The sequence below is a fragment of the Pantherophis guttatus genome, chromosome 5 (assembly GCF_059756535.1).
Source record: "Pantherophis guttatus breed Tessera chromosome 5, ASM5975653v1, whole genome shotgun sequence".
In the NCBI taxonomy this organism is placed as follows: Eukaryota; Metazoa; Chordata; class Lepidosauria; order Squamata; family Colubridae; genus Pantherophis; species Pantherophis guttatus.
The window spans coordinates 40,916,118-40,929,437 of NC_142067.1; the positions used below are offsets into that span (position 1 = coordinate 40,916,118).

The 13,320-nt window shown below is 34.9% G+C and overlaps 1 protein-coding gene across 4 annotated transcripts in view; it reads left to right on the top strand.

The window, feature by feature from the left end:
* Positions 1-13,320, top strand: part of IGSF3 (immunoglobulin superfamily member 3) — a 108,812-nt gene that overhangs the window by 13,208 nt on the left and 82,284 nt on the right. For all 4 annotated transcript variants that reach the window (XM_034414246.3, XM_060686330.2, XM_060686329.2 and 1 more), the window contains exon 3: positions 8,011-8,388. In XM_034414246.3, coding sequence (XP_034270137.1) covers positions 8,011-8,388 — 378 coding nt within the window. The remainder of the gene's footprint in view (positions 1-8,010; positions 8,389-13,320) is intronic.

Consider the following 13,320-nt stretch of genomic DNA (forward strand, 5'->3'; position numbering starts at 1 on the left):
TTGGAAGTACATTCAGATCTGTTTGCCACAACCAAAGACATTTATTTGAGTACTTATCAATGCTTATCATTTTTAAAGCCCTGCCCTTTTAAGCCTTATTTTATACTGTACATATAGTACATCAAACCTATTCAACTTCACACAGCTGGATATGAAGAGTTCTGTTTGTCACCTAGATTTTACCTTAAATGTAGACTACAGAAGAATACCATGATGATTAGTAACCTTGTTAAGAAGAGAAAGGAAGACTTCCCTTAGAAAATGAAAATGTTGCCTAAACGAAGAAAGGGGAATACAGGCTACCACAAAAGTGACTATTGAGAGGTTAATAAATATTCTCTACTAGACATTTTGTGAGTCATATCTTATACAGGCAGTTCTTAAGTTTTCTTTTATCTTCGTCCTCTCTTTCTAACATGCTTGACTTTGCTATTTATCCATTTCAAGACCTTGGAAATAATAGAACCTAGAAACTTGACAATTGCTACTGTTGATACTGTGTTGCCTAATATTATAAGAGGTAGTAGAATAGGAGAGCTTCTTCTAAAATCTTCTTTCATTTCTACAGTTTGAAGAGTGTTCAGCTCCAGATTGTTCCAACTGCACCACAGGGCCAGTTGATTTATCTCCCGTCTATATGCAGATTCATCATTGTCTCAAATGAGACCAATGACTGTTGTGTCATCTGCAAACTTCAGTACTTTAACAGAGGGATCCTTTGAGATGTAGTCATTGGTGTAGAGAAAAAAGAATAATGAAGAGAGCGCATAGTCCTGGGGGGCTCCTGTGCTAATTGAACAGCCATTCAGTGTTATTTTACCTAGCTTCACCTGCTGCTTCCTATCTGTCAAAAAGCTTATAATCCATCTGCAAGTGTGGTCAGATATAAAAGCTTTATATAGAATGCATTATTCCAGTGAAGGGAAGCTATCAGTGCTATATATATTTTCTAGTCAATTGCTAGAAACGCACATGATTTATTTTGTATGCAGGCTAGTATAAGCATGATAATCAACAAATTAGTATGCTAGGATTTTCACTGAGAAAATCAGTACTGTAATTCTGAAATGCCATTTTTACTGCTGTTCATCTTTTCTTTATGCATGTTAGAGTATTTTTTGTCAGTATTTTTTCAGATATTTAAAAATGTTTTTTCATTGAGTCAGTCAAGACTTTTTTATTCATTAACGATTCTCATTTAAATCCGGATATCTTGGATATATTGAAATCAGTAAATAAAATTTCTATGCCTTTTTAGTTACGTAATCTTTGCCTTTTAAGTTGTTGCACATATGGAATGTGTAAAGATATAAAGGTAGATCAGAACTTATGAATGTTTAATTTAACTAAGCGTAGAGGAGTAAAGAGATCAACATGAAGAAGGAAGAAGTTATTAAGTAAGGACCATCTTAATCCTGCAATGAGGAGGGAATGTGAAATGGAAAGAAGTTGCTTATCAGGCTTCTTGTGTGCGCGAAGACCAGCTGGCTGGCATGTATGTGTGCTCCGGAACCCGGAACAGCAACAGGAGACGCCTGGCATGCCCGGAGAGCTGGTTCTGCATGCCACTTCCGGCACGCATGCCATAGGTTCACCATCACAGTTCTAGGTTATTATAACCTCTGTCAATAAGTAGAGTTCCACTATTTACTTTGTTTCCTGATCAGGCCTACCTCAAAAGGCTCAATATTAGAGGAATTTAATCTGGAACAAATCATCTTGTTATGGTGAATCATTTTTACCTGTGAGTGCTTGTTTTCCCATTCAGTGAAAAGTGCATATCATTGTGTCATAGAATGTGCTTTTTAATAAAGGTTTCATGGTTAACCAAATTATTTCTATTTTGACCCATGATAGAAAAAAATGGTAGTTTTTGAATTCTTTTTCTTCTATGGAAATTTTTGCCATTTTTCATGATAAAAACACCAGCACTCCAGATATTATTGAAGTACAGTTTTTAGCAGACCAAGTCAGCAGACAAAGATTCCTCTTTTTATGTAACTAGGAAAGATATGAACCTATTCAAAACATAAAATGTATAAATTTACTAATAGGACCAAAATAATTCAATTTTAGTTCTGCAGTCTGAAGTATTGTCTAGCTCTGGGAAGACTATAGACAAATAGCCATTATTTTGACCTATCTGCCAGGAACAAGGTACAAGATGCTTTCTGGAGATATCTTGCTTCCAACTTATTTGTAGTCTTTCCACTTTTCTGTTTACTTTAACCTTGTCAAGTTTGATTTTACTAGTCTCATCACTTGCTTACCAAAGTATGTTTCTGTTTGCTGATGGTTGCCTTACAAACCAGTCTCTCTTTGTTAATCCGTAACTGATTGATTGGTTCTTTTTGCATTTCTTTCCATGACACTTAGCAGCTGTCTCCAAATCTACAACTTTAAAGAATCTGGTTTTTTTATATTACTCTTCCAAACTGTAAAGCTTGGTAAAACTGTACAGCTTTATGACATTGCCATTAGAAAAGCCATTGTTTTAATTATTCTGATGTTGTCACAGAAATATTTCTAGCTCATTATTTTATCTAAGTTTATCATTGCCTTTCTTTTAAGAATTAACCTACTCCTTCCTTAGCACATTCATTTTTATTTTTGAGCTCAAAGGTAAAACAAAAGTAAATATCTTTATCACCTTCACTTCTCGTCTTTGAACTGTCAACTGTAAATTGACTAGACAACATATTAGATGACTTTACCTTCTTACTATTTAACATCCTATACTTTTGTTTTCCATTTAGAAGATGATATCTGCATTTCTCAAACTATTAATATTCTCTTATCTAATTCTGATTTCAGGTTTTTCCTTGTAACTGTACATTTAATAGTCTCTTTTCCTGCTTCTTTAAATAGTTTGATGGAGATTTCATCTACACTAAGTACTTTTCTGTTTGATAAGTAGTCATTTGCCTTTTGTATTTCACTTTCACTGCTTGTTGACATTCTTGATTATCATACTTGTCCTTTCTTGCTTGAAGTTTATCACCTCTGTAGAAGGTAAGGAAGATTACCTCGACAAATACGTATTCAGTAGGAAAGATCCATTATCAAAGCCACAATAGGGAAAAAGCAAGCAGAAAATATGTGGAGGAAGCTCAGCCAGAGAACTTCATAAATCACATGAGGGTAGACACATATATATCACATATATATCACAGTCTGATTTGCTAAATTCTATTATAACTACTTCCCCTCATATAGCCTTCCGTGGAATTAATTCCTAGTATGGTCTACCTGATAGGGCTGACAGTCAGTATTCAGTTGTAAGTTTTCATCCTCTGCTTTTACTGCCATGATACCTCTGTATACAACTTGCTTGGATTTCTTTATTTATAAAATTGTGGATATAATTGTCTCATACTTTTACATGGCTTCTCTGGTTATTTTTCATATAAGATACCTGTACTGAATATATTTCAGCAGTAATTCATGGCAAAGCAAGGTAAGTTTACAATACCCAAGAAAGGCGGTCTTACAAACTGCAAAATATAGAGCAGAATTGCAGCTTGTTGCAAATGATACATATCCTTATGTACAAATGATACATACCCTGCTATCAATACTAATCGTGACTCAGAAAAAGGAGGGCATTCTCTGTGCCCTGCACTACTAACCCCTAAAGCTGGTCCCAAACGACATCATGGCTTTCAGGTTATTGAAAGATTTAGGGCAGTGATGGTAAACCTTTTTGGTACCAAGTGGTGAAAGCATGTGCGTGAGAGCAAATGCACATGCCCGAACACCCAAAATGCAATGCGCACATCCCCTATGCATGTGGCCTCCCCCCGTGCATCTACCCTGCCCCCCATGCCCTGTTTTGGGCCTGGAAAGCCTCCTGAACCAACCTGGAAGCCAAAATGGAGCTTAGGGTCACAGCGTGAGCCCCCCCCAGGGCCCCGTTTTGGGCCTGGAAAGCCGCCTGTACCAACCTGGAAGCCAAATTGGGGGGTGGGGGCGCCGCATGAGGGGGAGTGCGTGCATGAACCCACAAAATGCAATGCAAGCTCCCACCACGCATGCGCCCTGCTCCCATGCATGTGCCCTGCCCCGCGCACATGTGCGGCAGAGACCCGAAGACCAGCTGGCTGGTGGGAGGCACACACATATGCGTGGTAGAGCTGGGCTGGGATGATGGCTGGCTTGCCCGCAGAGAAGGCTCTGCGTTCCACCTGTGACACATTTGCCATAGGTTTACCATCACAGATCTAGGAGGTCACCACCTACATATACCTATCTGAGCTCTTCAGATGTTATCCAAAAGCATAACCAATTCTATTTCAACCTATAACTCAACTGAAAAGGGTCCAGCCCTTCAGAATCTATCTACCCACCACTATTAATGCATAATAAAATGTGGACCATTTCATCTGACAAGCAATTCTTGGTTGTTCATACTTCTGATTCCTTTAAGAGAACTAGGCAAGCATAGGTTTTATGCATATTTTCAATGGAATAAGGGAAAGAAGAACATGTAATATTTATGGACATAGATGCTAATACCAGCAGTTTATACAAGACCATTTTTTCAGAAACAACTTAGACTACAGACTAACACATATTTGTTTCTATTAATCACATTTTATGTCCCTAAGAGTAAGTCTCCTGAATTACCTTTTAATAGAAACACTGGAATAAGACTGTTTTTGTATTTTCAAAAACACAACTACTGTTTGGGCATGCCAAAGATTGCACATGACTGCTTAAGATTTGTTATAAAAACTAGAATTAAAGCATGAATTTTACATTAAATAGGCTTCCCAGTTACTTCCAACAAGCATAAAGGAAGGAATCTGGCAGATCTGATAGACTTCCCTCTTAGCAATCAGGATATGAAACAGTCTCTTGGAGCTCTGGTTAGTAGCACTTATTAGAAAGATTAAAGTTACGCACAAGAATTCCAGCAAGAGGTTGATTGTTAAGTGGAAATCTATATATAGTCAATGTAAGGCACAAGACTGGTCTTTCTCACACTTTTTCATGCAAAGGGAATGGAAGGAGGTTTGTGACAGTTGGAACCCTTTGCATTTGTCAATTGTTTTGGCAACTGTTGCTGCTAGACTTATCAGAAATTATTCTCATAATACCTTCCTACCAGCCTAGACCCACTCCATATTCTGACTCACTGCCCTTAAAAATTTTTAAAGGTCAGGATTATTTAGCCTTCTTTTAAGGAGATGTGTTGTTTGATCTGCAAAAGAACATATTGTAAATCCAGAAATGGCAGCAAGTTTGTCATCTTTTTGGAGTACACTAGGTAGACACATCAGGAACGCTATGTTACTCTTATAAAATATAATAACAGAATCTTGAATGCCTGTTCAAGTTTCTTTCAGTCCAAGTAAACAAAATCAAGGTCAAGTTATTTTGAGTAAATTTCCTCTCACTTACTTCAATGCCTAAAGTATATACAGCAACCTCCTTTTTAAACGTTTTATTTCTTTCTCATCTCTTCTACTTACCGTAATAGCTCATTCCCCCATTTCCCTCCTTAACAGCTCTTTCATAACTTTCCAAGGTCAATTCTAAATTCCTTTACACTAACCCACAACTGTGTTTATGGTGAATTTAACATAAAAAAACAACTAGATTTCCATAGCCACTGAATGCAGTACATAGTTACCATGACCATCTGTCACGTTGAAAAAGCCAGTGCCCTACACTTAATTGGAAATGGTTCTGCTCAGTTTGTTATTTTTTGTACAGCGCAATAGTTTATGAAGTAAAAAAACCTCCATTTCTTAGCACAAGAAATTTGTAAACTAAGCATATGAATACTATTCTAGTCAGCTCCTCTTTTACCCTTATTAAGAAAACTCCAGTCTGTCTTATCAGCTAAAATTATATTTAATTAAAAAAACACTTTCTCTGGGAATTGAAACTTTAATGTGATAGGAGAGCCTAGTAGTTTTAATGACCCTGAAAACACTGCTGATCAGAGGCTGATACCCTGATAGTGTCATCTTTGCCAGTTAAGTTACATGAGGTGTGTAACTTAAAGGTAATCCACACAGCAGGGAGAGCAGGTAGCTGTGACAGAAGCTAATCTATTTAGGAAAAATTAAATCTAGAAAATACAACAGCTAGCCATTTCTGCGATGTTCAGAAAATTGTACAACTATGGGTAAAACATTTAGCTACAATATGCTGAAGTGCCAAATAATGAAATCTATTTGATGGAAAAGAACACTAAATTTGCACAGATAAATCTGAAAGAGATGATATCATCAAACTAAAGACAGCATAATGTTATTTTTAGAACTCAGGAAAGATTCAAATTCTTATCAATGGACATATGTATCTATTAATGGAACAGCTTCCTTACCAGTTTATATAGCCAAGAGTAAAAAATGAGATGGATGATCCAATTATTATTTTGCTATAATGTGAAATTAATTCTGCCTTGGCTAGCCCAAGTGGTTCTGGGGTTTTGGATGTCTTGGAATTGGTGATTTATTTATTTATTTATTTATTTTTTGGTCTTTTAGTCTTGATAGGGTAGCCACTCTGTCATACAGAGTTGATATTAAATCTGGAATTCTCTGAGCATCATGATGCCTGCTGGATGACAAGTGACAGCAATGGTCTGGAATGCCTTTGCATAAATACTTTTTGAGTGCGAACTATGCCCATTTACTGTTTTCTGTTACTCATGCATAAGTCATTCCCTGAACAAATTCCTGCAATTAGTTGTACAGCAGTTTTCACTGAAGAACTCTCAAAAGCTTCAAGTGGTTCAGAATGCATTTGTGTGCAGTTTTGCATGCTCCAAATGTTGCCATGCAGCATTACTGATACTTGGGTTGCATTGGTTTCCAGTGCTGATTATTGCCTTTAAAGCCATGCATGGCATGAGGCCAGGTTACTTCCAGGACCATCTCTATCCCCAAGGGTTTCTGCCTGTTCCAGCAGATGCACAATGGTTGGTCTGCTCTATTAAACGATGTATCTTCTGGAGCTAAAGGTGTGCTGCCTATTGCAATGCCTATCTTACGAAACACCTCTTGGCTTTCCCAAAGACTGTTAAGAGCTGGCTTTTTCTTCAGGCATTTAGGCCAGGATGCTGGTAATCCCAAGTTATTTATACAGGCTGTTCTTTTTTGTATTACTTGTAAACAGTAAGAATCATACAAGTGTGATGAGCTGTATAGAAATTTGACATAGAAGTAAATATGATTTTGTTTAATTTTGATTATGGAATTTTTACATTATTTTTGTATTGATTGTTTTCCATCTAGAGTTATTAATGTAAGATGTGTACACACACTCTCACACACACATTTTCTCTGACAAAATACATCACTACTGGTAGTAATCTATTATGAGAGAACTGAAGGATGTAAATCCGGAGAAAGATTAGGTTAATTTTTGTAATAAAATATCATAGTTTCGCAATAGATTTGTATAAATATAAAAGGTCAATAATTTACTTATAAGAAAATTCATTAGCGGAAGCAAGCCAACATGTAGACTCTTCTTAGCCACAGCTTTCATTGATGATCAAACTTTTCAGTGTTACATTTTGCAGAGTTTTTTCTCCATTTTTTTCTTACATTTTAACAAAATCCATTAAAGTGGGGGAAAGTATGTAATATATCTTGATTAGTATCATTATAAACTGTGTAGAAGCATCCTGGTCTTCTGTTGAGGATTATTTCCTCTGTTAAATCTATCTGCACTTCCAATTACAAAAAATTAAAGGTTCAGATATATTAAACCAGTCAGCATTGTAGAGGGAATGGAAAAATATTGTCTTCAAATATGTGTTTAATATTTGTTTCTGAATGAGAATATATTTTGATGTTATTTTATGACTTAATTTGAAATAGAACTATTCGCAATCCTGGTCTTGACAAAATAACATCATTTGTATTTACAAGTGGTTATATATTACTTGTTTTTCTTCTTTTGGAAAATATGAGTGATGTACATGAAACTATAAACCAAAATGGAATATATTGCAATTAATAAATTTAACTTCTTCTTTTTTCTTCTTAGGGTGGTCATTTGCACAACGTCAAGTCACTGTTCAAGAAGGGCCTCTATACCGCACTGAAAATTCTCACATCACCATTTGGTGCAAGGTCAGCGGTTATCAAGGACCATCACAACAGAATTTTCAGTGGTCCATATACCTTCCGTCTTCTCCAGAAAGGGAAGTACAGATTGTCAGCACCATGGACCCATCTTTCCCTTATGCAATCTATACTCAACGTGTTAGGAGTGGAGAAATCTATGTGGAGAGAGTTGAAGGGGATTATGCTAGGCTGCACATAACACAGCTCCAAGACAGGGATGCTGGCGAGTATGAATGTCATACTCCAACAACTGATGAAAGATATTTTGGAAGCTACAGTGCCAAGATGAAGCTAATTGGTAAAGTGTATTGTATTATTTTCATAAAAAAATAGAGTATAATTATAAATTGTGGAGAATGGTGGTTTGAGTGTATTTTATTATTGTTAATTTTCATAAATTAGAGCTAGAGAGAAAAAATTAAGCTGCAAAATGAAATACGTTACTGGCACAGTCAATTTTATAGATTGACAAAGCTACCAATACAAATGGAAGTCAAGAACCATTTTTAAGTAAGATTGAAAGAGACCAAGCCCACAGATTTTCCTTAAAACCGTGCACAGTTGGTGTGATTCAAAATTTTCTCTTAGCGCCTACATCTTTCTAATGGGTTTAATTGATAAGCCTTATATAGTGCTTCAGATTTGATTTCCAAAAGATGTTTCAGGGTGCATTGGAGAGAAAATGTAGTAGTAGCTTTCTACGAAACACATTTATCTTTTAAAAAAATATTTTAAATTTTTATTTTAATTTTTTACTAATTGGTGAAATACAAAAAAATTACAACAGCGTCAGGAAAAATAGTAATTATATAGTAAAAAATAATGATATTGATTAAAATAAATGTTACCAAAATATCATCACAAATTAACAAAAAATATTTATGATAACTATAGCTTATAATTAAAATTAATTAATTTTTTAAGATTATTCAGACTTGACCATATTAGATCATTTTATCATTTTTAAAATAGACAGACTATATCCGGGATCTAAAATGTAAAATGTACACTACTTTGAAGCAAATGAATACATGGCTATTTGTTGAAGCTGCCATTCAATCATCAGAAAAATGTGATTGCTTTAAGATTTTGCTCCATGTGCATTATCCTGTCCTCAGAGCATTTTTGGAGGCGAGATCCATGGCTCTGTTAAGCTATGGCGTCTATTAATACATTGCTTTTTTGGTATCTCACCCTAAAAATCTTGAATATTCTCTTTCTCAGACTGATATATTCTATTAAAATAAAACTAATTACAAAATATATTAAATTAACTGAAACTAAATTTATTCTGTAACTTTACTTTTTTAAAAAATAGTGTAGCTGAGATAATGTTTTGTTTAATGATCACAAAGCAATTTGTACAGTAATCCTATAAAATTTTTTGAGGAGATTGATATACTTCCACAAAATAAAACTTAATTTTACAGTTTTTAATTATGACATAATTATTGAATAATATATATTGCCAGTTTCCATTTAGTTGTTTCTTTGTTCTTTTTATCTATTTCAAGTACTAGAACTTCTTTCCAACTACTAAATGGTTTGGGTGCCAGAAATTTAAAGCACACTTATAACCTTCTGAATATGCTTCAGTCATCTGATTGGGTTTTTATGAGTACCACTGTAAGTCAAGCTGGAACAGGGAAGAAGAGGGATTTTACAGCGGTGTTGCTATACTGCGGAATACTTTCATTAAGAAATCTTTTCTGTTACTCACATATTCTTTTTATTGAGTTATGAAAATTGGCATAGATTTTAAAATCATATTTTTCTTTTAATGTAACAGTAACACCAGTCTATAGTAATCAATAATTAGGAGGAGACTGGTCATACTCTTTCAGACCAACAAGTATTATTTATTAATTATGATTTGTTAAACAATATATATGGCTGCCCAACTCACATATGGTAACTTGAGGGCAGATTAACGCATTAAAAACCACAACATAAAAGGCCACACATAAACAATACTGGTCATTTGATTGACTCTGTATCAGTGTGGGGTCCCCAGGCCCGCAGGCAGAACTAAGTCTTCAGGCCTTACAGAAAAGTGACAAATCGGCATCCAATTTTAACTCTGGGGGAATGATATTCCATAGGGAAGGGACCACAACTAAGAAGGCTCCTATTCTTGGTCCCACCAGGTGTATGTACCACTCTAATGGATGAGGCCATAACATGCCTTGCCTTACTGGTGGATCACATAGATGTAATTTTGGAGAGGCGGCCTTTCAAATAACATGACCCCAAGCAATGTAGGGTTTTAAAGGTAATAGCATTAAAGTTTATGTCTTTAAATAAATGTTGTTACTATAGTTTGAAAAGATGCGTTAGGCTGTTCATATTTGCTTTTTTTAAGTTTATAGACATACTTTTAAAAGTATTACTTTAATACTTTTAAAAAAGTATTAAGAATTCACATGTTGCTTGAATATAACAAATAATATGTTTTTATTTCAATTAATGATTAGATAAAACAGAACATATTTTTTGAAGATGATGTGTTTTGTGGTTGAGGATGGATTTTTTGTCATGAAATTACATTAAGATACAGATTGTTATCTCCTGTTTATCATTTGTTTTATTCTACATGTAAGATATATTTCACATTTTTACAGGAAAGGTAAAGTTTCAGAAAAGTTTTTGCATGACTAAAATTAAGTTAACAATAGCAGCACCGAGCGCACCCTTAGGTGATAAAATATTGCTAGCTTCTGCTGTTATGTTAAAATTCCTTTTTATACAGAAGTATAAATTTAATTTACAATGACTTTAAATTCCATTTATTTTAATTAATTTAAATAGCATAAGGGGAAAAAAGAAACGTGTGAGATCAGTAATGATTATAGGTTTTAAATGAAATGTTTCTGAATAAATTATAGGATTTATATATTAAAATTGCTTGGAGATGATTAAATCAGGAAAGAAGTTCATTTTTATAGAGAAACTGGCAGAATAGCAGAACACATATAAGTTGTATATTTATAAAGTCAACTACTTCTGCATTTGAATTTGTTAATAGTTCATAAATAATAATTCTATTATAACAATTCTAGTAATAATAGGGAGCAGTTTGGTGTAGTGGTTAAGGCATCACTAGAAAAGGAGAGACTGAGTTCTACTCCTGTCTTAGGTATAACATCAATTGGGTGACATTGTGCCAGTCATTCTGTCTTCATTCTAAGAAGCAGGCAGTGGAACCCAATTTCAAAAAATCTTGCTAAGAAAGCTGCAGGGATTTATCCATAATTACCAGGAGAAAAAACCAAAACACCTGATTCAAAGGCATCCAAAACCCAACATGAAAACAAAACAAATTTACAGAAATAGTTTGGAAGGATGAGATTTTAATTGTAGAGGTTTACAAAAGTTAGCTCCAAAGATGAAAGTAAATAGAGTTGTTTTAAAATAATTACACAAATATATTACAAAAATATCTTTAAGGGGTGACTTTCAAATGTAAAACTATGGCCTTTCACTTCAGAAACAATGAGAGGATGATGCCATCTTTTATTTTGGTTTCGTAATCACATCAGTTTCTGGCTTTATCATCCTGGAGAAAAAAAACTTTGAAAGGTTTAGCTAACTAGCATGTAGAGAACTTAATTACTATTCCTACTTTAGGGGTATGCACATTTATATAAATAAACTTGGATGCTAATTAATCATGATGCCCAAACTCACAGGTTATCAATCTATACTATACTATAATGTTACTAATTGAACAGTCACTAATTGAAGATGGAGTCATAAAACTAAGCCTGATTTTTAAAAATCTGAATTTATTTTTTAATTCATTCTGAAAATATTGCTTGGAACACCCAAAACAATCCACGTGACAAAATCGACTAGTGTTATCTCAGTTTGTACTTAGGATTTTGATGCTTTGTTTTTCCAACTGACATTGAATAACGTACTAAAAATGTGAGAAATATGGGTGAGTTTCTATTTTTCCAAGAAGTAAAACAAAATTTTCATCAAGTTATGAATTTTTTATCATCACATTAGTTGAACAGCACTTATTTGGCTTCAGACTGGTCCTAGGGAATATAGAGTAGAGGGAATTTTTATTGTTTCTGAGTGCTGTGAAATGTGTATAAAGAGTGTATAAAAGGAATTGTATTACTTAGCACACTGGTGGTTCATAATGAACATTAATGGATCATTTTGTCATTGTTTGCTGTTATTTAAAGAAGCAATCTTTTGAGTTCTCATACTAATGTTTATACTCGGGTAGGTTCTAAATTTTTTTACTATTGGTTCTGTGGGCGTGGCTTATTTGGTGGGCGTAGTTTGGTGGTCATGTGACTGTGGGCGTGGTTTGGTGGTCACGTGATGGAGCATGGCTTGATGGTCACGTGTCTGGGCATGGCTTGGTGGTCACGTGACTGGGTGGGCGTAGCTGGGTGGTCATGTGACTGGGTAAGCGTGGCCAGCTTGACTTCACTCATGTCAAGGGTTATGGTTAGGGTCCCTGGCCTCTCCTAACCTCAAAGGCCTTAACGAGATACAATTTCCCTGTCTATTTATTTACTACTATTGAACATCCAAAATATACTATTTAATCCTATGTACATATGCCATATGTGAACATACATATTTCATAGTATATAGTATAGTATATAGGCACACAAAAAGATACATTATTTACTATATATACTGTATGTATATGTACACATATACACACACATACACCTCTTCTAAAACTATACATGTTCAACCTCACTTACTACATTTGGAAAAACACACCTAGAGTCCACTTTCTGCCACACATTTAACTATAACTTCTATACATTTAGAACATTACACACACCTTCAGATGTTCTTCCCTAGCTTGCACATGAGCCAGGAGAGATCATGGATTGAGTAAAATGTGGTGAAACTCACTTAACAATGCTCTTGCTTAGCAACCAAAATTTTGGGCTCAATTCTGGTCATAAATCAAGGACTATCTCGGCCTTCCTCTGCATGGCAGCCTTGTCCTAGTAAACTTCTTCTCCTTTCTGACAATTTTCCTCTCTGTTAGAGGCACCAAAATAATCCAGGCAATGTAAAGTTTCCTGCTGGAGCAGGGGGTTGGACTAGATGGCCTCTAAGGTCTTTTCCAGCTCTAGATTACTGACCTGTTTCAAAGCATCTTCTGAAGCCAAGTCTAGTGCAGGGTGTTTGTTCCTTCCTTCCTCTTTCTTTCTTTCTTTCTTTCTTTCTTTCTTTCTTTCTTTCTTTC